Raw genomic sequence first — 25,272 nt, 5'->3', positions numbered from 1 at the left:
ACTGTGCGAAATTTTTCGACGATGCTCTCTGACTTTTTACTTTGAAGTCTTGCACAACTTTTGAGACCAAATTTACGATGCCCAGGTAAGTGGTTCGAAAATTAGGTAACATTATGTAAGTGCATGTCAGACCCAAAATTGCTCTGAAACGTGATTTTGTGTACAAAGTCAATGTAAATTGAGTGCCCTGCTACAAATTTGGTAAAGAAAACAAAAACAAAATGTTGAAAAACAGATGAATGCATGAGAAATTCATAAAACAATAAAATACATAAGAAATTAATTTTCAAATCAGGATTTTTTTTCATTTGTAATTGTTTAAAGAATATTTACACCAAAATATAGCATGCTAAGAGCATTCTTAGAGCAAAAAGTATAATTTAAGTATAAATTAGCATAATTAATTCATATAAAAAATAATCTGATGATTTCGGAAAATTAACCATACAGCCTTGTAGATTACATCCCACATTATTATCATGCCAATTTTCGAGTCGTTCGGCAGCCAAGATCTCAAGGGGGGTTGATTCACCCCCCAGTCTTGTAACACCCAAAAAAGCCGTCTGGTTAGGGTTAAGTAGACTGTGGTATATTGAAAGCTGGAAAGAATGGGAGGAGGGGGCTAATTAAGGGCCCCCCAAGATCTTGACCACTGATTGTCCAATCGCGATGGAAATTGACACGCACATCATCCCATGACGCAATCTCCAAAATTAAATATTTGATCATACGGAAAGTAGTCTAACTTAACATATTCAATTAATTGAGTATGTTAATCTATGCATGAAATCATAAGTTGACTGTAAATCTCTAAATAAAGCTCCTAAACTTTCTTAAGTACCGGTACTAAGTTTTTTGTTGTCTTTTTAGTTTTTGGGGTTATTAGACCTGAAAAAACTTTAGGGAAATATATTCACCTTGAATTTGAGGCTGTATCGTTGCCATTCTCTCTTTTTATTGAGGATTTTGAAGAGTTTCTCAAAGTCCTCCTTGAGATCAGCGTAGTCTTGACTGCGTCGATCGTATCCAACCTTCAACTCGATGATCAGAGCCCGGTCAAAACACTCTCGAGCTTTCTTGTACTCCTCAATCTCAACTAAATTTTTATAACAAAATTGATTGAAATACTGAATATATAAATAAATAAATTAGTTAGTAAATTAATAGATAAATGAATGAATAAACAAATAGATTAGTAAGTATACAAATGAATAAATTAATCAATAAATGAATGAATGAATAAAGAAGTAAATAAATAAATAAATACAATAAAAACCTCAATCCCGAATTAAAAAAGACAAAATGAATGAATAAATAAGTAAATGAATGAATGAATAAATACATAAAAACCTCAATCCCCAATTAGAAAAGACAAAATGAATGAATAAATAAGTGATAAACAAATAAATACATAAAAACCCTCAATCCCCCCCCCCCCCGAATAGAAGAGACATCATTTGGAGACTTGTAGAAATATTCTAGTCATACTTGGTTTCTACAAACATTAGACGTCACTAATACAAAATGTATCAAAGAGACACTTGTAGGCTACATGCAGGAATGATGCTTGTTTGATTTTGGACCTAAGCCCGGGGGGGGGGGGGGGTGTCTGATACTAATCGGATGAGGGTGTACGGCTGAGACCTCCAAATCTATACCCCTATCCACGGGCTCTTTTAGGCACCCATGTCTAGGGATTTTTTGGTGAAATGTAGACCTACAAATGTATGTCTACAAGTTATCGAAATTTCAAGGCCTGCTGGGCAAATGTCCCCTCGATTTCTACAAGCTTCCTAATTAGTATGGAATCCCTACAAAGCTTTCTGATCCACTTAAAACAATTACATGGAGAACTTACACACATTTTTGCCGGAATCTTTCTCCTCATCCCCGAGGGACATGTAGAGAGATCCCACAAAGTAATGCGCCCTCGCCACGTCAGGATGGTCATCACCCAGTGTCCGGACCCTTATACCGGTGGCCTGATCAGCGTAGTCCAACGCTTGTCTGTACTCCTTCATCTCACAGTATGTCATAGCCAAGTTCTTCAGCATCGTGCCCATGATGGAGGTCTTCTCCATGCCGACCCCACGGAGGGCCGTCTGGCCGTCCTTGTAGGTGCGGATGGCTTGATCAAAGTACCTGGAACAGAGAAAAAGTGAAGGTTCCCTTGAAGAAGGCATCCTTGGATTCTTCATGATGATAAAGAAGATGATGTGCATGAGGGTGGTGGTGATAATAATTTTGAGGAGGAGGAGGAGGAAGATAATAATGGTAATGGTGATGATGATGAAAATAGTGATTAGGGATGGTGCTTGCAATAGTAATGATGGTGACAATCATGATGATGGCGGTGGTAATGATGATGGTAATGACGATGATGATGAAGATGATGGAAATGACGTTGATAATGGTGGTGGTGATGATGATGGTAATGACGATGATGATGATGAAGATGATGGAAATGACGATGATAATGGTGGTGGTGATGATGATGGTAATGACAATGATGATGATGAAGATGATGGAAATGACGTTGATAATGGTGGTGGTGATGATGATGGTAATGACAATGATGATGATGAAGATGATGGAAATGACGTTGATAATGGTGGTGGTGATGATGATGGTAATGACAATGATGATGATGAAGATGATGGAAATGACGTTGATAATGGTGGTGGTGATGATGATGGTAATGACAATGATGATGACGAAGATGATGGAAATGACGTTGATAATGGTGGTGGTGATGATGATGGTAATGACAATGATGATGACGAAGATGATGGAAATGACGTTGATAATGGTGGTGGTGATGATGATGGTAATGACAATGATGATGACGAAGATGATGGAAATGACGTTGATAATGGTGGTGGTGATGATGATGGTAATGACAATGATGATGACGAAGATGATGGAAATGACGTTGATAATGGTGGTGGTGATGATGATGGTAATGACAATGATGATGATGAAGATGATGGAAATGACGTTGATAATGGTGGTGGTGATGATGATGGTAATGACAATGATGATGACGAAGATGATGGAAATGACGTTGATAATGGTGGTGGTGATGATGATGGTAATGACAATGATGATGACGAAGATGATGGAAATGACGTTGATAATGGTGGTGGTGATGATGATGGTAATGACAATGATGATGATGAAGATGATGGAAATGACGTTGATAATGGTGGTGGTGATGATGATGGTAATGACAATGATGATGACGAAGATGATGGAAATGACGTTGATAATGGTGGTGGTGATGATGATGGTAATGACAATGATGATGATGAAGATGATGGAAATGACGTTGATAATGGTGGTGGTGATGATGATGGTAATGACAATGATGATGATGAAGATGATGGAAATGACGTTGATAATGGTGGTGGTGATGATGATGGTAATGACAATGATGATGATGAAGATGATGGAAATGACGTTGATAATGGTGGTGGTGATGATGATGGTAATGACAATGATGATGACGAAGATGATGGAAATGACGTTGATAATGGTGGTGGTGATGATGATGGTAATGACAATGATGATGATGAAGATGATGGAAATGACGTTGATAATGGTGGTGGTGATGATGATGGTAATGACAATGATGATGATGAAGATGATGGAAATGACGTTGATAATGGTGGTGGTGATGATGATGGTAATGACAATGATGATGATGAAGATGATGGAAATGACGTTGATAATGGTGGTGGTGATGATGATGGTAATGACAATGATGATGATGAAGATGATGGAAATGACGTTGATAATGGTGGTGGTGATGATGATGGTAATGACAATGATGATGATGAAGATGATGGAAATGACGTTGATAATGGTGGTGGTGATGATGATGGTAATGACAATGATGATGATGAAGATGATGGAAATGACGTTGATAATGGTGGTGGTGATGATGATGGTAATGACAATGATGATGATGAAGATGATGGAAATGACGTTGATAATGGTGGTGGTGATGATGATGGTAATGACAATGATGATGATGAAGATGATGGAAATGACGTTGATAATGGTGGTGGTGATGATGATGGTAATGACAATGATGATGATGAAGATGATGGAAATGACGTTGATAATGGTGGTGGTGATGATGATGGTAATGACAATGATGATGATGAAGATGATGGAAATGACGTTGATAATGGTGGTGGTGATGATGATGGTAATGACAATGATGATGATGAAGATGATGGAAATGACGTTGATAATGGTGGTGGTGATGATGATGGTAATGACAATGATGATGATGAAGATGATGGAAATGACGTTGATAATGGTGGTGGTGATGATGATGGTAATGACAATGATGATGATGAAGATGATGGAAATGACGTTGATAATGGTGGTGGTGATGATGATGGTAATGACAATGATGATGATGAAGATGATGGAAATGACGTTGATAATGGTGGTGGTGATGATGATGGTAATGACAATGATGATGATGAAGATGATGGAAATGACGTTGATAATGGTGGTGGTGATGATGATGGTAATGACAATGATGATGATGAAGATGATGGAAATGACGTTGATAATGGTGGTGGTGATGATGATGGTAATGACAATGATGATGACGAAGATGATGGAAATGACGTTGATAATGGTGGTGGTGATGATGATGGTAATGACAATGATGATGACGAAGATGATGGAAATGACGTTGATAATGGTGGTGGTGATGATGATGGTAATGACAATGATGATGACGAAGATGATGGAAATGACGTTGATAATGGTGGTGGTGATGATGATGGTAATGACAATGATGATGATGAAGATGATGGAAATGACGTTGATAATGGTGGTGGTGATGATGATGGTAATGACAATGATGATGATGAAGATGATGGAAATGACGTTGATAATGGTGGTGGTGATGATGATGGTAATGACAATGATGATGATGAAGATGATGGAAATGACGTTGATAATGGTGGTGGTGATGATGATGGTAATGACAATGATGATGATGAAGATGATGGAAATGACGTTGATAATGGTGGTGGTGATGATGATGGTAATGACAATGATGATGATGAAGATGATGGAAATGACGTTGATAATGGTGGTGGTGATGATGATGGTAATGACAATGATGATGATGAAGATGATGGAAATGACGTTGATAATGGTGGTGGTGATGATGATGGTAATGACAATGATGATGATGAAGATGATGGAAATGACGTTGATAATGGTGGTGGTGATGATGATGGTAATGACAATGATGATGATGAAGATGATGGAAATGACGTTGATAATGGTGGTGGTGATGATGATGGTAATGACAATGATGATGATGAAGATGATGGAAATGACGTTGATAATGGTGGTGGTGATGATGATGGTAATGACAATGATGATGATGAAGATGATGGAAATGACGTTGATAATGGTGGTGGTGATGATGATGGTAATGACAATGATGATGATGAAGATGATGGAAATGACGTTGATAATGGTGGTGGTGATGATGATGGTAATGACAATGATGATGACGAAGATGATGGAAATGACGTTGATAATGGTGGTGGTGATGATGATGGTAATGACAATGATGATGATGAAGATGATGGAAATGACGTTGATAATGGTGGTGGTGATGATGATGGTAATGACAATGATGATGATGAAGATGATGGAAATGACGTTGATAATGGTGGTGGTGATGATGATGGTAATGACAATGATGATGATGAAGATGATGGAAATGACGTTGATAATGGTGGTGGTGATGATGATGGTAATGACAATGATGATGATGAAGATGATGGAAATGACGTTGATAATGGTGGTGGTGATGATGATGGTAATGACAATGATGATGATGAAGATGATGGAAATGACGTTGATAATGGTGGTGGTGATGATGATGGTATTGACAATGATGATGATGAAGATGATGGAAATGACGTTGATAATGGTGGTGGTGATGATGATGGTAATGACAATGATGATGACGAAGATGATGGAAATGACGTTGATAATGGTGGTGGTGATGATGATGGTAATGACAATGATGATGATGAAGATGATGGAAATGACGTTGATAATGGTGGTGGTGATGATGATGGTAATGACAATGATGATGATGAAGATGATGGAAATGACGTTGATAATGGTGGTGGTGATGATGATGGTAATGACAATGATGATGATGAAGATGATGGAAATGACGTTGATAATGGTGGTGGTGATGATGATGGTAATGACAATGATGATGATGAAGATGATGGAAATGACGTTGATAATGGTGGTGGTGATGATGATGGTAATGACAATGATGATGATGAAGATGATGGAAATGACGTTGATAATGGTGGTGGTGATGATGATGGTAATGACAATGATGATGATGAAGATGATGGAAATGACGTTGATAATGGTGGTGGTGATGATGATGAAGCTGATAGTTGTCATGATTGTGATAATGATGATGATGAGAGGTCATGATGATGATGATGACAAATGAAGACTGACAAAAGACAACAATAATGATTAATTTATCCCCAAAAAAGGGGGTCGGGAGAAATCACCCCTACATTCTGAAACCGAAGCAAAAGCCAGGCATGCTACATTATTGATAGAAGACACTGTACCTTCTTCCTTTCTCTCTCTGGGTGATAGATCGGCTGAAAGAGTATCCCAGCTCGTGGTAACAAGTCCCAATGTTCATCAGATAGAAGGTGTAGTCAGGATGCGTCTCGGGGTGATTATGGGTAACAGCCGTCAGAACCTCAAGGGCCAGCTTGTGCTGCTTCAAGGCTTCTTCATACTTCATACTCCTACAAATATAATTATAATGATACTTTGTTTCCGTATCTGTTTATGGTAACTCCTGTAGCAATTTGGCAGGACTGCTTTTTGCTGGAAAATGCCTAGCTGGTATGTAACCAATTACATAAGAAACATTTTGTATTTAAGAAGCGCTTTTCACATTTGTATGATAAGTAGCACTTTACAAAAAGTTATATACAATAGATACAATGGAAGATTACATTAACATGATTTGGAAGTTGAAATACATGATCATTTGATAACTGATTTTGGTGAAATTCTTTGCAACATCTCTCCACTTGATCTCTTCATAAAAATAACTTATTCCAAGATTTTTGAAGTCCCTTCTAATTAATGAACTTACTCGAAGTATGCAGAACCAAGCGCATTGATGGTGCGTGCCCTGACGATGCTGTTTCCAAGGTTACGGTCCCGTATCTCGATGCACTTTTTGAGAATCTTGGTACCTTCGTCTCGCATCTTGTTCTGGATGTGGCCTCTGTCTTGGGGTTTCTGCACTAGAAGGTTTCCTAAGGTAGAGAAGAGTGAACCAACGTTACAGGATTTATGTCAGGTTTCACAAAAGTTTATATCGATAGCAAGCTACCATTATATGCTCCCTGATGACAGCTGATTGGCTGAAAACAAATTTGTCATTGAATTCGAACTATTGTCAATAATTATAAATTTAAGGGGCATCCAACCCAAATAAAACTTATTTTTAAAGGAAAAAGAAAAATCAGACAAGTTGATAGGTGAAAGTTTGAACAATATCGGACAAACAATAATAAAGTTATGAATTTTGATAAGGTGTAAAAGTTGGTAATCACTATACCTATGGAGACTTCAAATTGGCTGCATATGTGATGTCATAGTGAAGTAAGACAAGGGCTACTCTTTCATGTACTCTAATACATAAAATGGATTCAAATTATATTTTGCTTTCATGAGGACATAAAACAACATACTACCTAGTGTAGTAGGTTTCATGGTACACGATGTATCTTTATTGGGCAAGTGTTGGGTGGTCCATTTCAGGACCAACACTTGCCCAAGAAAGATGCATGGTGTACCGTGAAACCTACTACATTATTCTTCTTCGCCATGGAAACCTTCAGGAGTGAAATATACTACCTGGGTTATATTTAGATTACTGCCCCAGTGGAATGGGTACTTAGGAGAAAACCACTAATCCCGGTAATAAAGTACATGGCCTATGGGAGAGTTGTCCTTACCCCTTGTCATAATTTTCTTACCCAGTTGCCAATTTGAAATCTGCATAGTCTTAGGGATCTCAATGTTAAAGCAGCCATAACTTGTCCGAATTCTTTCAAAATGTCACTATTTATTTTTCTCCTTTCCAACACAACATTTATGACCAAGGTTGGGTTCCCTTTTAATGGAATGGGAATCCATATCAATGAATATATTATCCTGCTTTTCAGTGTGCGCAATTTTACGATATGTGACAAGATGCAACAAAGCCAAGAAGAATCGCACTGTGCTAACAAGTTCTTAGTCCAAATGGGAAATATTTCCTAATCAATATTTCTGACAGAGGAGAACTTTGCTTGTGATAGTTGGACCCTGCATGTACATGAATGTTAGATTATCACATTGCGTTTTCTTAAGATTTCAAATTCTTATTTCATTTGAAATAAATTCTGTAATGATGTAAAACTTTACGTTTTTGATTCACTTGTGGATTGTATGAAAAGTACATTGTATTGTTAATACTGTTGATTTTATCATAAAATTAAGAAAACACTAGCAAAACAATATACAAATAATGCACAGAAGTGCATGCAGGGCCAAATAATGAATGATGTGCGAGAAGAGCCAATGGATATTCTGCAACGAGTTCCACAAGACCGAGTGCGGTATATCCATTTGGCGAGTCGAGCACAGATTTCATGATTTAGGTCCTCTATGCACAAGAATGCGTGCATTGTTTGTTTTATACACCCCCTCCCCACATTACTGAGTTGCCCCGAATGCTATACTTGATCTAAATTCTAGATAATTCTAGATAATTCCAAACCTCGAACTATCCAGCACTCTGAGGTCAGAGTGCAGGATAGTACTTTTGGTATGACGTGAGAGTGCAGGATAGTGCATTTTAGATGCAATAGTGCAATTCTCTGAATATCATGTGATCCGATTTGGACCAATCAGATTACAGAACATTCTTGGGAGTTGTATAATACAGTCTAGTACATGCTAGACAATGCACTGTACTCTGCAAGACTGACCTTTGACATAGAGGCATTGACTATACCCTTCCCGGAGGTCAGAGGTCATCATGCGCTGACTCTGACAGTAGGCGATAGGATCGACGATGGCAGTCTCTGCATCCCGGAATCTGTGTATCCGATCAAAATAGATACATTTTAAAGGACAAGTCCATCCCAACAAAAAGTTGAATTGAATAAAAAGAGAAAAATCCAACAAGCACAACACTGAAAATTTATGACATTTTAAAGTTTCGCTTAATTTCACAAAACAGTTATATGCACATCCTGTATGAGGAGACTGATGATGTCATCCACTCACTATTTCTTTTGTATTTTATTATATGAAATGTGAAATATTCTAATTTTCTCCTCATTGCCAAGTGAAATAAAGATTAATTTTCCCTGTACATGTGGAATTAGCATTGTTTAATACTATATGGTTCAGTCAAGTTAGTCCTTACTGTCAAATCTGTAGAAAGTGAAATATTGTATACATGTAATTCAAACAATAAAAAACAAAAGAAATAGTGAGTGAGGGACATCATCGTCTGTCTCATTTGCATGTCACTGAGTTGTGCATATCACTGTTTTGTGAAAAATAAGCGAAACTTTAAAATGTCATAACTTTCTTATTTTACATCCGATTGTAATGAAATTTTCAGCGTTCTGCTATTTTAATTTTTCTCTATTCATTCAAAACAACATATTTCTGGGGTGGACTTGACCTTAAAGTAAGATAGTAAAATTCATCCTGTATTCACATTTACATTCCATAGCATCCAAATTATAACTGTTATATGGCATACACATTCATATTCACACACATATTTGCTTTTACATGTTTGTTTTTATTAAAGGTCATACTGGGCCAATCAATAAATTCAATTCAAATTTAAAAATATGTGAGCTTTCTGAAAGTTCTTGAGTTTTTCATTCTCCTGAGTGCTAAAAATTACAAATGAAATATGGTTACATTAATAAAAAGAGTAAAATTTACAGAATAATATATAGCATTTATGAGGCCCTGATTATCGAGTTACCTATTCAATGGGGCACTATATATATTACCCCGGCTTGAGCTCCAGCTGCTTTCAAGAAAGTAATCCTGCCAGGTAACATTCACCTCACCTGGGTTGAGTGCATACAATGCGGGTAAAATTCTTGCCAAAGGAAAGAACGCCCAGGCTGGAATTCGAACCCATGTCCCTAAAATTGAAAGACGCAATTCGGAACCACTAGACCCAACGCCCCTCAACAAAAAAATGAACAAAACTTATACATTTCCCAGTTCAGAATATGGTGCCATTCCGAAATCAAACCACTACACACTCTAAATTGAAAATAATTAAATCACTGTTCAACATACAAATTGGTTACTTTATCATTTTGTTTGACTCAAAATTACTAATTATTGCCAATTTGAGGAACAAGAGAAGATTTATTTTGACCCCCAGAAATCTGTGAACATCCTTGGGTTATTAAAGCAAGAACTCACTGATGAAGCTGCAACTGTTGATCGGCATACCACCCCTGGTAGCTGACCCATCCTGGCAAATCTTGGAACATCTTCGCCGCTTCCGCTCTCTGACGGAAGAACTTGGATCTCTCCTTCGTGAACATGAACCGCTCCATGAATGCCAGGATGTTGCTCTCGCGGGCAATGTTGGATCGGCGCAGGACCCTGCCATAATCCGGGAGGTACTTAGCGAGCGGGTGGGGTTTCTCGTCGAAGGTTTTCTGCATCTCGAGTTCCAGGTACTGAGTGATGTTGGCTTTCTCTTTCTCCAGGCGTTGTAGACTTCCACAGGCATCCTCATCATCGTATCCAGTGAATTTCTGGATAATTTATACAAATTATTTTATTAGAAATATTGAGTTTAAGTAGTGTTAATAAGTGTCAATAAGAGTAAAAGCACCACGAGTGCCAGACATAACACACATCTCATTCTTGGCTGAACCCTAAACTTCAAACCTTCTTTTGGGCAAAACAAATTTTCGGAGTATTTCATTTCTGGTGTCTATTTCGAACAATAAAATATGGATTGGAATCTTTTCTCCTTATTCTTTGAAGCTCTTGCTGAAATTCTTCTACAATCAGTCAAGTACATGTACTTGCATTGGTTATTGTTGATCAATTTAGCCAATTAACATATTATTTCAAAGCCTATATCTGCCTTGTAAACCTCAATTAAAACCTCAAAATACAATTTTGGCCATTCATGTTGGTTATAGGGTGACATAGGTGGTCAGAGAAGCTGTGCACTAACCCTTAGTAGCTGGAAGCATTCATCAATGAAAGAGAGAAGGGCTGACTGAAAGGCCGTCTTCATCTTCTCATCCGCTTCAACTTTCATCAAACACAAGCATCTGACAAGGGGATGCATGGAGTAGAACTTCTCTCTTAGACTGGCCTCCCTCCCATCCTCCGACTGGAAGATGTCAAGGGACTCTCGGAGGAGAAGGCTTGTGCCCGCCACATTATCCAGCTCCCACGCCAGGGCATCAGAGAGGGACTGGCGGCGACTGCCCTCCTGGTCCATGTCTGAGAGGATCTTGAGACCCCAAGTTTGGCTGAAGAGTCCAGGAAGGACTGCTAGGCGGATCAGGTGGGGCTGGAGGTGTGGGTTCATGTCTTCGAACATCACACCAAGACACTTCAGGACCTGGTTAATAAATAAAGGTTCATGTTGTCATTACTTGTTCCTATCAGTAATTTTCACTGAAAAATTTGCTCTAAGCCTATCAGATGCAAGGATTTCTGTAGCTTATAACAATTCAGACCCAATGTTTGGCTGAAGAGTCCAAGCAAGACGACCAGGCGGATAGTGTGTAGCTGAAGGCATGGCTTCATGTCTTTGTTCAGCAATTTGGGTCTGTTATGACTCTCTTCATAACAATAATACTAGGTATTAATATAGCACAATCTATCTGGCAATATTCTATATTCTAAGGTGCACTATACTTATTACCTCAGCCTTGGCTTGAACTGCTATTTCCAGTGTTTATTACTTTAAAGGAATTAATCCCCCCAGGATCCCATTCACCTCACCCGGGTTGAGTGCAGCAAAATATGGGTAAATTTCTTGCTGAAGGAAAACACCATGTCAGGGATACGGACCCACTGCCCCTCTGGTTGAAAGACGAGAGTCGTAACAACAAGACCACGACGCCCCCACTTTGTGATAGCAGCAACCAACTATTCTCACCTGATTGGATTCCCGAGCATATTCCTTGGTGGCATCCTGGCCCAGACCCCAGAGGCTCTGATCATTGAGAACGAGTTCCATCTTCATCGGGTTGGCCAGAAGTCGTAACACTCTGTCCGGTTCCTTCCCGTTTCGCAGCTGGCTCGCCACGGCTCGTAGCGCCTGAGGGTTGTTACCGCAGTGCTCCGACAGCTTCATGGCCTGCTCCTCCGTAATCGACACTTGACCTCTGACCTGAAGGTTACCCTGAGGGACGGACTTGAAGAGAAGCTCAACAGCTTCCTCCATCTCTAAGGATTGCACTTCAATCTCTTTAAAGTTATGATGTTTATTGAGGTGTGGGAAGTTCACGGCATACCTGTATCAATAGAAAATCATTTGGGATTCAAATTTCATTTATCTTGTTTTTAAGAATGCTATATTACATGCAATCTACCTATTTTATGACTTTGCGACCAAGAAAAATTGACGACCAAATTACATTGGCAGTTCTACATGAAGTGCATTTTGCACACAGCCACACACAGCATGTGCTATGTTCAAATGAAAGAGTTGCCAAAATTGATGTACATAGAATTATTCTTATAACACACCATACAACTTCTAGTACTTGCGTAGTGACCCAAAAAAGACCCATATAATTCAAATAACGAAGAGAAAATCAATTTATTCCTCTGAACTTACTGGTATTGAAATGGAAATTAGTTTCACGTCCAATCCAAGACACTACTTCAGCTTGTCTGAACTGGTGGGAAATTGCCGTTGTCGGTTAGTGCCAACACACAATAGATGTTATTGTCTTTGAGACATCGAGGAATTTGGGGGGGATAACTGGATTGGCAACGACGATTTCCCGCCAGTTCAGAAGAGCTGAAGAAGCATCCCGGATCAGACATGAAACTGTTCACCATTTCAATAGCAGTAATCCAGATGAACAGATTTATTTTCTCTTTGTAGTTTGTATATCTTCCTGCAGGAATCAAAACATACATCAGTTTACCCCTGTAATTCAATTCAGAATATTAAGTTGCCTTGCCCTACTATCAAAACAACCTTGGTGCCACCCTTGACAACAAGCCCCACCTCAAACCATTAAACTGGTTGATACCTTGATGTGATGATGATCTTGATATTTGAGTTGTTTTCCCATTTCAGAGTCTGTACCAGCATGTTCTGAAAGTGGTCTTTTGCAATGGACGTCGGCTTGAGAAGATCATCAGCATTGTCAAACAGAAACACATGTTCTAGTGGTACGAATAAAGAAAAAAATGGTGAGAGAGAAATGTCAGTTGTCAGTTACAGCAAACAATTATTCCATGAGAAAGTCTTTAAAATCAAGGTTAATTGTCAGTCAGCCTATTATCATAGATCTAGATCTGGTACATTAACATGATATTATCTTTGCAAAATTATGAAATCTTTATAGCTGAAAACACTTAAGATCACTAACACAGAAAGACATATGTGGGACAGTGTATGAATATTGCTTTGAAAAAATACATGGTATTTCTCTTTAACGCTGCACCCTTTCAACGGGAGTTAATTCAAAGCGCTGTGAGCCTGTGATAAAAGGTTATTATTGGACACTTAATCAATATATGCGATGAATTTAGCAAAACCCTTGGGTTTAAAGCCACATTTGCATATTCGGGCCAAAAATATTGCATAAAACATTGTAGATTGCCAGAGACTGCCAATGCTAGTGTATGAGTTGAAAGACCCATGCAACCCAACTTCAATATGTTGAGTTGTGATTACTCTCTTGTGTGCTAAAGAGATGAGACCAGGGACCATCTTACAAAGAGTCATGATTGATCCAATCAATGTTAATCAATGTTAACTATAAGGAAATCCATCTATGCCATAATTTTGTTTTTCTTCAAAAAATTTGCACAATGCACTTTATGAACAAAGAGAAGCACACTGAATTGTCAAGAAAACAAAAAATGTATGAATATACATCATATCCAGAAAATAATTTGAATAAACATGCATTTTAGATGTTGATCTTGCTGGCTTTCCATAGTTTTGGTTGATCGGATTAATCACAACTCTTTGTAAGATGGGCCCCGTACCACACAGCTTTTAGCAATCATTGTAGAACATTTTTAACCATTGATTACATTGACTACAATGTTCAATCAATCGTGAAAATCAAGCATACAATTAATCGCTAATTTGTCTTACAGGACCAAGGGGAGTGTTTCGTGTCGTATAAAACAAGTCACTAGGGAAAATGACGGATAAAACGTCAAGTCCTGTTTTATCTGACATTTTCCCTAGTGACAACTATGGAAAGCCAGCAACATCAACATCTAAAATGCATGTTTGTAAAAAATGTTTTCTTGATGTTTATTCATATAGTAATCGTTTTCCTGAAAAATTCAGTGTGCTTCTCTTGTTTGCAAAGGATATTGTGCTAATTTCCTGTAGAAAAAATTATGATGTTGATGGATTTCCATATCCTTGAGGTTGATCGGATTAATCTTAACTCTTAGTAAGACAGGGGCCATGAGATCTTTTTTATTCCGCCCCTTCTTGCTAAATGAGAGATAGCAATGAAGCTATAAAGGGTCACGTGGCATAGTGGTTTAAACATTGGACATGTAATCCTAGAGATGTGGATTTAAATCCCAGCTCGGCCATTCTCTCCACTTCCATTAAAATGGCAAAAGAGAGTTATTTCGGTTAAGAATTTGAAGGATTTGAACACACAACCCTCTGTTTCAAAGTCCGGAGACTAATCCACTGGGCCATAATGCTCCACATTCTAACCTTACAAACAGGTATATTAAAGGAGAATGAAACCCTTGAAACGATCTGAATCCATATCAAAGAAAAAAATCAAAGAAACATATTGTTGAAAGTTTGAGGAAGATTGAATGAATAATAAGAAAGTTATGAGCATTTGAATATTGAGATCACTAATGCCATGTAGATCCTCCCATTGGCAATGCGACCAAGATCTGTGATGTCACACACGTACAACTTCCTCATTACTTTAGTACTTATTTCACTTATATTCTCACTTTTATAGAGTCTATCACAAGGTGAGGTGTTCTCTTTATGATAGGACAAGTACAGAGGTTTCACAACATTATATCATTGATGAATCGTTTGTCATAATGATTAGAATGAGCAAAAAGAGATGTTTTGGGGTATATTTTCAGCGTCCAAAAGGGGAGAGTTGTTCATCTGTGACATCATAGATCTTGGTCGCATTGCCAATGGGAGGATCTCCATAGCATTAGTGATCTCGACATTCAAATGCTCATAACTCTTCTATTGCTAGTCCTATTTTACTCAAACTTTTGTTGATCTTATTCTTTGATTTTTCTGCTTTCACAAAAGCTAACTTGCTCCAAGAGTTTCATTCTCCTTTAAGTAAAACAGACAAGTACACACCTTCTCTGCATGATCTTATCCAATCATAGATGAGCTCGAGTTTGAATTTATCGGCTTCGACCGGTTGACCTACCGAACTCAAAAACCCCATGCCGACATCACCAACCGAGTTCTTCTTATTCAGATCTACCAAAACAAGGCTGAGGATGTAAAAAAAAATTATTTTACTATTTGAAGGTGTTAACCCTAAAAGGACTGGGCTATTTGAGATGTGTTGATGCGACTGGGGGGATGATGGCCCCCTTTTGATCTCGGCTGCCGTTCATGTGATCGCGTCCGAAATTTGGCATGCACATTTCTGAAAATAATCCTTTGTTATTCATTATGAATAAAATATACAAATCTATTCCTGAAATACATTATTTGCAATTTTAACGCCCGATTGCACTTCAAATTTTTTTTCAAAATGTCATCTTTGTAATGTAATTTAAAGGTTTCCACAAAAGAAAAATTGTGAAAGCCAATTTTTTCCTTAAGTATTTCTTTGGTTTTTTTTCATCTTTTGTTTTTCATTGTTTTTTTTCAATGGAAATTATTACAGACCATTTAACAACTAAATTAAACCCTAATTTAATTAAGCAGACCGTTTTATGAATTTCATCTCTGTACACAAAGTATAAAAATGAGCCATTTTCGGCATGACATTGTCTTGTAAAAAGTCACATGGCGTCGCGATACTATACACGTATGCCGCGGATTTGGTCTCAAAAGTTGCACGAGACTTCAAAGAAAAAAGTCATAAAATTTTGCGGCGCTATCTTTTTGCGTTTCACAAATGCCACGCAAAGTGTCACGGGGTAGCCATCATGCCCCCCAGTCCTTTTGGGTTAATCAACACTGATTTGACTTTGAAAAGTCCAAGCTATTAAGTCCCAATTGTGTCTGTCTGTGATATCTTGTTAAAATGAAGCCTTGAAAAAAAATTTAACCTAAAAAATCATTAGTTAGTGCTTCAAAAAAAGTGAAAATGCTAAATGACAGGCAAAACCATTCCAATTTCATCCAAAAACTACAAATGTTAGTCATTGTCCATGGTTGAAAAACTGAGTGATTTTCAGTCACAAATATCTATAAAGCATCGACATGAAATTTTCTTTTTCTTCCAGGTTTTTATTCTATTCATGATAATATGAAATAAAAATACAATACACATCAAGTTCAGGATGTTTTAAATGGGACCTCTGTAAAATGCCAACCAATGCTTTTAATCATGTACAGGGATTGATTAAACATAGGATCATGTGACCATGCAAACCTAACATTGCTGTAATTTTACCTAAAAACAACTGCTAATGCCTGCAAATCTAAAACCGGTGTGTAGGCTCAGCTGGTAGAGCATCCATCTCACAACCAGGAGGTCAGGAGTTCAAGCCCCGGCTGCGTCATACCAAAAGACTATAAAAGATAGGAGTTGCTGCTACCCTGTTTGGCGTTCAATGATTTAACCCTAAAAAAAGGCCTGGGGGTGGATTCGCTCTACATTTTTCACAATAAATCCGCCACACAAAAATTTTAAACCGCGCCGCTCGCTGACTCTTTACTTCCAAATCTCGCACAACTTTTGAGACCAAATTTGCGATGCCCGGGTACGCGGTTACAAAATTATGCAACATTATGTACGTGCATTTCAGACCCAAAACTGCTCAAAAAATGTGAATTCATGTACAAATCCAATGCAAATGGTATATTTAGCCAAAATCAATAAATGTATCATTTCTATTTTTACTAATTAAACAATTAATTTTGTCTTGTTTATGATAAGGATTAAGTGTGGAACAATTTCCATCCAAACAAACAATAAAAACCAAAAGGTAAAAAAACAGAGAAATGCGTAAGAAATTTAAAAACAATAAAATACATAAGAAAAAATTGCACTACCAATTTTTTTGAAGTACATTAGATCAAGATCCTACTAAGAGGATGTGAATAAAAAATTATTAGTTTTGAGGCAGTATGATAGTTGATTAGAGCAATATTTCATTTCATGCATAAATTAGCAATATCATTAAATGAAAAATCTTATTAATAAAAAAAATTACCCATACAGCCTCGTGAAGTTTATTGCACATTACCACTGTGCAAATGTTCACGTCACTCACGCGATCGAAGGCCGAGGGGGGCGGAATCTCCCCCCCCCCCCCTGGTTGTGAGAAGGGTCCAAATAACCAAGCTATTTTAGGGTTATAGGGTTAAGGGAGCTCTAGCAATGTTGATCAAGCACTGCAGTGTGGCTGCCTAGCCCAAGATATATATAGGCGAAAAAATGACAAGACGATTTGACGTTGCTGTAGACCACAATTTAATTAATATATATATATATACAGTTGAGGCCAAAAGTTTACATACACCCATGGAATTCAGTGAAATTTGTTTACTTGCCAAAGATCGTAAAATTTACTAAATCTTCAGAAATATAAATACTACCATGGAGAATTTGGTATCAAATGAAAGAGCATATTGAGCTCCTTCACATGATGGGAATGGGAATGGGATCCAAGTATATTTCAGGTGGAATTTTCTTTGAAGAAAAAAGTAATATTCATGCAAAATGTATTCTATTGTTAGTTATATTTTCAAGCATTGTTTCATAAAAATATCTAAATGTCAAATCTATGATCTATATTACGTTTTCTATCATGATACAACAATTCTATCATGATCCACTGAACAAAAATGTGTAATCTGAAATGTTTGTGTTGAGATGTACTAGCACAAATATGAAATATTTTTGTAAAGTTTTTATTTTTAATTTGTCTAAAATAGGAAGATTTATGGGGAAAAATGACAGCTAAATATTCTTCAGCTCCTGGTGACAAATCAATGTGATGAAGGGGCATGACATACTCATTAATTTGATATCAAATTTGTCATGATAGCACAAATATTTTATAAGATACAGTAAATTTTATGACGTTTGACAAATGTCAACTTTTCTTTGCATTTCCTGGGTGTATGTAAACTTCTGGCCTCAACTGTATATATATATATTTCTATATCAGATTTCTATTTCGAACAAAAAAATATGTTTTGTGATTATCATTACCGTGGTTTCGGGCTGTCCTTGATCTCAGCATAGATGGCGCATGTCTCTGCTCCAAGCTTCGTCTTCCCTGTGCCTGCCATTCCCCATAGACAGACGCATCTCACTCCGGGATGCCGTGCCTCTTTGAAGAAATCTAAGATGGCTTTAATGTAAGAGTCACGGCCGACAAACAGGGGATCACGCCTACAAGAAAAACAAGATTTATTGTTACAAGTCTTAAACTCTTTGTGTGCTGAATTAATTATGGAGGGATACTAATAACTACTGTTCTTTTTCGTATTTTATTTGAATTCTGCTCCCCTTATTGCACCATTGATACTGTCTGTTTTGTAGATTACTGAAATATGTCTATCAATAAGCTTTGCTAGTACAAGGATGAAGGAGAAAACTAATTGATTACAAGTGTTTATTCAATTGCACAAATGTGATATTTTGTGGAATTCACGTGCACAGGATTTCCTAGGTTTCTATCTATTTTGACTTTGTATTTATATATATATTTTAAAAAATTTGCACTTTTATGCTCCATTCATCAAGCTACTGATTTCAGGGGCACCCAAATCATATCTAAACTTTATTTACAATCACTGATTTTAAAGGTAAATGAAGAAGTTGCAATAAACACTAATTTCACGAGAAACTGTAAAACTAAGATTAATTGTCGCCATATCATCCAAAATCCAGTTGCGGTACAGTTACTATAAACTGAACTTTATGTAATCATGATATCTCAGCTGAAAAATAACCAAACTGAAGATCGCCAACACGGACAAGCACATCTGGGACAGTGTATTGTTATTGCATGGAAAGACCCAACATCTTGGTGAATCCTGCTCATTTTGCTTATAATTACAGAATTTATTCCCGATTCCTGAGGCACATATTTTTTTATCTATATTTTCAAACACTTGGGTGGTCCTGTTGTTGGATTTTGTACTAATTTTGAATTCAGCACCACAGATGGGATTTATCTATACATATTTGAATAACACAAATTAAATTGAATAAACCTACCTGCCGACCAACATGCTGACCCTCTCCAGGTAATCTTTTCTACTTTCTTCATACTGCTTGAGCCTCGGAATCAGTTCAATATACTCTGCCTTGACAAACAGCTCATGTAATAAAGCTGAAAAGAATTTGATTTTTCAATTCAAATGAAAATCAGTGTTTATTGATGAACAACATGTTTTATACCTGTTTGCACATAAAAAAAAACAGCCGCACTTTCATGCCTACAAGTTTGTAGGCACAATAAATATCATAATAAATAAAATTGTGAAAATCATACATTTAAGAAGAAATTTTGAAAGAGAAGGAATAGTAGTGAGACAATAGACCTAGATAAAGGTTTGGTTTAGTCATGTTTGGTCCTTGCAAGAGGGAAGCAACCTTCCCCAAAGCCCAACAAAGAGGGCGACTTGCAGGTCATATTATCCCTATCAAATAAACCAGTTGTGACAAATAGCGAAAATGTTAGAGAAAGTGACAGTTTCTGTGCAAATAAAGTATGGCAAATACATGCCAAACACTGCAAATATGTTTGATGGACAGAATTTTATATTAATATGCACAACTGTTCTTAACTGGATCTTGCATACAATTTTTGATGTTATGTACTCAATTTTTCATTTATAAATCAAATATTTGGAACCTGACAAATTGTGTGAATTATGTGATCTTAATAAAATCCTTGATTGTTCTTTTCAGGGAGGGGAGCTGGTAAATTGTGTTTTCTGTGAAATTCTGTGTTCTTCCCGAATTCTGTTTTTCGCCCATACATGTATCAAAGAAAACTGAGAATACAATGTCTGACCAAAGCTGAGCAAATTCGGTAAAAAAATCTCACTTTTGTAGGTGTTTAGTAGCCATTTGATTTAAGGCCCATGGAGAAAACTAAATGGACAAAATTCAGTTTTCTAGCCGTTTTTCAAAAGGGCTGCAAAACGGCTAGCAAATGGCTATAATAAAAAGGGAGAGAAAGTGCTTGCTGTGAAAATAGGACCCTTGAACAAACCTGTATTATCCTCACTGATTAAACCTTTTTCTTCCAGCAGTTCTAGCAGGTCAACCGGATCGCTGACCGATTCACGATCCCTACCGGTCAGTTTATCTCCGAGGATCATCTTGATGTTTCGCAACTCTTCATCCCTGACCTTGGGGATAAAAGGGAAAATATAAAAGCAAGACAAGATAAATTTAAAAGAGGAGAAGAATTCTTCTTTATGGTATTGAAAATTCATTGTTTAATGCATTTTTGATAGAAATTTAATATCTAAACACCTTATGACTGTTCGCGACCCGATTTTGGAAGAAATTGCATTTTGCTCATTTTCTGAAAATGTGAATGGAACATATCATTTTATTACAGGTTGAAATTAATTGAAAGAATACTAATATAACCATTTTGAAAGTTTGCAAGCCTTTACTTTGGAGTAAAGGGGAAATTAGTTTCAAATCGTAGCCAATCGTACGACTGCTATGACGTCATTACAACTAGATATTAAATTCGCTTTTATTCTAAGGATGATAGCATAGTCACAGATTTGAACATAGGTATTTGTACGATGATTTAGAACATTACACAGTAAGATATTCCAAGTCTCAATATTAGCTTCAAATTCTACTACATTTTATTCTGACATCGGGTCGCAGACCAATCGTAAGGTGTGCAGTCGCCTTTAGACAGGCACACAGATTATTATGAATAATTATTGTGTATGATCAATCAACCCCCAGATCAACCACTAAAATTTATTTATTTATTTTATTCATATATTTTATATATTTATTTATTTTTATCTTTTTACAGGCCAAGATGATAAAACATCTTTGGCTATAGCGGCTGTAGCTATAACCTTATGACTCAGATGTTTGGGATGATACAATTGATTATTGCGTAACTATGATAATAATAACGGTAGGCCTACATTTACCCAGGTAGCCACTTCAGTTCCGAAAAATAATTTCCCAGCAAGCCCTGCCGTTATTATTACCCCTGCTTTAGCTGGGCTGCCTAGGCGCTCAAGCATTCAAGGAATTTCTTCCTACTGGGTACCCATTCACCTCAACTGGGATGAGTGCACCACATTGTGGGTAAATTTCTTGCTGTTCAAGGGAAAAAACTCCATGGCTTGGAATCGAACCCTCGTCCTTCAGATTGAAAGATGAGAGTCATAACGACTAGACCAAGACGACCAAACATTATGATGATGATCAATCACAAAAATGAGCCCAATGATCACTCTTCATTAAGCTTTATGACTCCTGGCCCAGATGAGAGAAAATTGATTACATCCTACATACCTCTTTAGCTATATCCAGGAGAAAGAGGCCCCAAGGTTTGATGATACCTTCTTCCAGGTCCATCCTGATCTACATCCAAGCAACCAGGTGCTATGTCAGACCCTTCACTGTCCTCTGGCAAGACAATTTGGTGATAAAAGAAGTAAGAAAAGCATCTTTTAATAATATAGTGAGTGTTCATTTGTACATCTTATCACTGATCCAATGTATAAGGTTATGATACAACCTTGTCCTCAGTCAAACGCCGTTCACTTGCTTGCTTGAAGAATAATCCCTTTTAGCGCTTCAAAGCTATCCCGAGATGAAAACATTCTGTGACTATCAGTGCAAGCTGCCATAGTGAAGAAATTTGAAATTTCCCTTTTAAACACATTAAAAGTGAGTGTGCACCATGCAATGAAAGAGACCCAACAGGAGGCTGCATCACAAGGATGTGTTGTTCTTAGAATGGCAATGTTTGGACAATGGTTTATTATTTTATTCTAATCATAGATCTAGTTCATATTCCGTTGAAATTAGGCCAGACAAAAGTGAACATTGACAATAAAACAAGAAACCTGACATGATCAGGGGGGGGGGGGATTTAAGGGCAGCTGGGCATATGATATATTTTTCAGATATTTCTTTAAATTCTAGCTGAGATACTGACACACCCTTTTTCATTTTCTGAATACTTTTGCCATTTCTATCAAATTGAAACAAGAGTGTCGCTAAGGCGAGCAAATAAAAAGCCCGTCTATAACACGGAAAATGGAGTTATTGGTCAAGCAACAAAAGTTGAAGGTGGCGACTTCACCTTTGACCTTCTGGCCTCAAACTCAATAGAACTGCTAGGATCTATGCTAGTATCATCCACACCAAATTAGATGAGCCTAGGTTAAGTTTAAAAACTGAAGTTATTGCATTTACAAGGACTGCAGAGTGGTAAGATGAAAACATGTCACTGTGACCTTGACCTATTGACCTCAAAATCAATAGGCTTCCTGGGATTCATATGCTAGTATCATACACACCAAATTATATGAGCCTAGGTTAAGTTAAACTGTAGTTATCGCGTTAACAAGGACTGCAGAAGGGTAAGATGAAAACATGTCACTGTAACCTTGACCTTTGACCTTTTGACCTCAAAATCGATAGGCTTCCTGGGATTGTTGCTAGTATCATACACACCACATAATATGAACCTAGGTTAAGTTAAACTGAAGTTATCGCGTTTACAAGGAAAAGTTAACGGATGGACGGGCAGACACCGAGCGTGATACCAATCATACCATAATACGTCCCGTCGAGACGGGCGTATAAACAGGTGATCCATAATGATAAGCTCATGAAATATATTAAGTATACGGCCATGAAAAGAATGTTCAATTTGCCAGGTCAAAATACCAAAAATTTTCAGCTCACGTTTCGCGCTGGCATCAACTGATTAGATAGGCCTACACATCCTGTTCATGATTACAAAAATTGTTTTCAGTTCGGAATATAAAAACATTTAGCATGCGCCATGCACGCTTGCAATTTAATCGGTGAGACACGTAGGCCTATCCTCATAATGGCCATGGGTCACCACATGCAGCCCTCAAATGGTCCCTTTTCCAGTATATCATAATGGGGGGACCTAAAGCTACTCACTTTGTTTACAAACGATGCCAATTTTAATATTTGAACAAATTATCTTTCACTTAATTGTGGCAAATATTATAAAGATCCTTGACCAAGAAGAAAATGTCACAAAACTCACTAATAGGAAAATCCCGCTGGTGTTTTCCGAACACCTCTTGATTTCACTGCCGATGTAGAATAGCCAGGAGGCTCCTGGAGATTAATGTCATAATATCACTCACAAGCTTAATCTCCACAGAGCCAGGGATTGCGTCCCATTCATGTGTGCGTGTACCACCAAAAAAAAAATGAAATTTTCGCCCCCGAGATTTCTACTTTCCTTCTAAAAGATCTAGCCCTAAATCACATAAATGGGACACAACTTCATTTCCGATGTTAATACGATATTGATTTAATTTTTAAACAATTCATTAAAACACGAGATGCATCATGTAGCTTGGCAAAGAACAAAAAGAAACAAGATGGCGACGTAAACATCGCGGCAGGTTTTCCCCGTCTTTTCATATTTTTCTCTTTTTTTAATGAATTCTTGTTTAAAAATGAAATCTATAAATGTTGGCAATGAAGTTGTATCCCATTTATTTAGATCTACATGATTAGTGCTAGATCTTTTTGAAGGAAAGTAAAAAAGTAGAAATCTCGGGGGCAAAAATTTCAGTTTTTTTCATGGTACACACTAGACAGGAATAACCGTTGTTTCTGGGGATTTATTTAACAATTTCTGACAATGTAGTTTAGCACCGGTCGATTACCAGCATACCTCACCACCAGTAACTGTTCACAAATGTCCTACATGTAGCAAGTCTCTCAGTCACATTTCGAGGTCAATATACCCACCGCTTTTCTAAATATCTTGATCAGGAACGGCTAGATTTTGGCTTCGCTCTTGACATCGTCATGCGGATCCTCAGTCATGCATCGCTTCGCTTGGATTTGCCGTGCACCATAATGTTGATACATGTATGGACTGAAGTTAGCGACCAAAAGTTAAAAAAAGACTCCCCTGCGGCATGCCGGCAGTTTATTCGCAGCATGTTCACATGATTTGGTTGCTAACTTCAGTCCATATTAACATTATAGTGCACGACTGCACGGCGAATCCAAGCTAAGCAATGCATGACTGAGGATTCGCATGACGACGTCAAGAGCAAAGCCAGAATCTAGCCGTTCCTGATCGCGATATTTAGAAAAGCGGTGGGTATATTGACCTCTACCTCAGGCGATGTTCGTGCAGGCTCCACTCCACTTCACTACTGCTACACTACGCTCCACCTACCCGAACATCGGGACATTGAATTCGATCGGATATTCTGAGTCACAAAGGTATTGTATTGTATTGAGGGAGAGTGGAAATACTCTTCATTTATTTCTTTCAATAATATATACATGTAAAAACATACAAATATCATACATTATTTTGAACATAAATATACAAATATAATCATGAAACATTAAGATGAGATTTGAAAAAAAAATAATGAAAGAAAAAGGTATCCCAAAAAGCCTCAAAGGCTTGCAAAAAGGGAAACTAAGAATAAAAACATAAGAGTGGTTATACAAAATGATTTACGAATAGAACAGAGTACCGGAATGCGTCGCCACAACAGTAATATTAGAGTTTGAT

The 25,272-nt window shown here is 37.4% G+C and overlaps 1 protein-coding gene across 2 annotated transcripts in view; it reads right to left on the bottom strand.

Moving 5' to 3' along the window:
* The window catches only part of LOC129279624 (uncharacterized), a 30,568-nt gene that overhangs the window by 2,830 nt on the left and 2,466 nt on the right, over positions 1–25,272 (bottom strand). For both annotated transcript variants that reach the window (XR_010296097.1, XM_054915723.2), the window contains exons 2-15: positions 22,026–22,139; positions 20,737–20,875; positions 19,734–19,848; positions 18,720–18,902; positions 15,677–15,816; positions 13,380–13,515; positions 12,272–12,629; positions 11,333–11,728; positions 10,561–10,901; positions 9,084–9,193; positions 7,196–7,361; positions 6,654–6,839; positions 1,859–2,142; positions 918–1,096 (exon numbers count right to left, since the gene is read on the bottom strand). Coding sequence is in view for 1 of the 2 variants with exons in the window: in XM_054915723.2 (XP_054771698.2) it covers positions 918–1,096; positions 1,859–2,142; positions 6,654–6,839; positions 7,196–7,361; positions 9,084–9,193; positions 10,561–10,901; positions 11,333–11,728; positions 12,272–12,629; positions 13,380–13,515; positions 15,677–15,816; positions 18,720–18,902; positions 19,734–19,848; positions 20,737–20,875; positions 22,026–22,088 (2,796 nt within the window). In the remaining variant the exon portion in view is untranslated. The remainder of the gene's footprint in view (positions 1–917; positions 1,097–1,858; positions 2,143–6,653; positions 6,840–7,195; positions 7,362–9,083; positions 9,194–10,560; positions 10,902–11,332; positions 11,729–12,271; positions 12,630–13,379; positions 13,516–15,676; positions 15,817–18,719; positions 18,903–19,733; positions 19,849–20,736; positions 20,876–22,025; positions 22,140–25,272) is intronic.

The sequence above is a fragment of the Lytechinus pictus genome, chromosome 16, assembly GCF_037042905.1.
Source record: "Lytechinus pictus isolate F3 Inbred chromosome 16, Lp3.0, whole genome shotgun sequence".
NCBI lineage: Eukaryota > Metazoa > Echinodermata > Echinoidea > Temnopleuroida > Toxopneustidae > Lytechinus > Lytechinus pictus.
The sequence above is the reverse complement of the archived record's forward strand: the minus strand, read 5'-3'. Positions and strand labels throughout refer to the sequence as shown.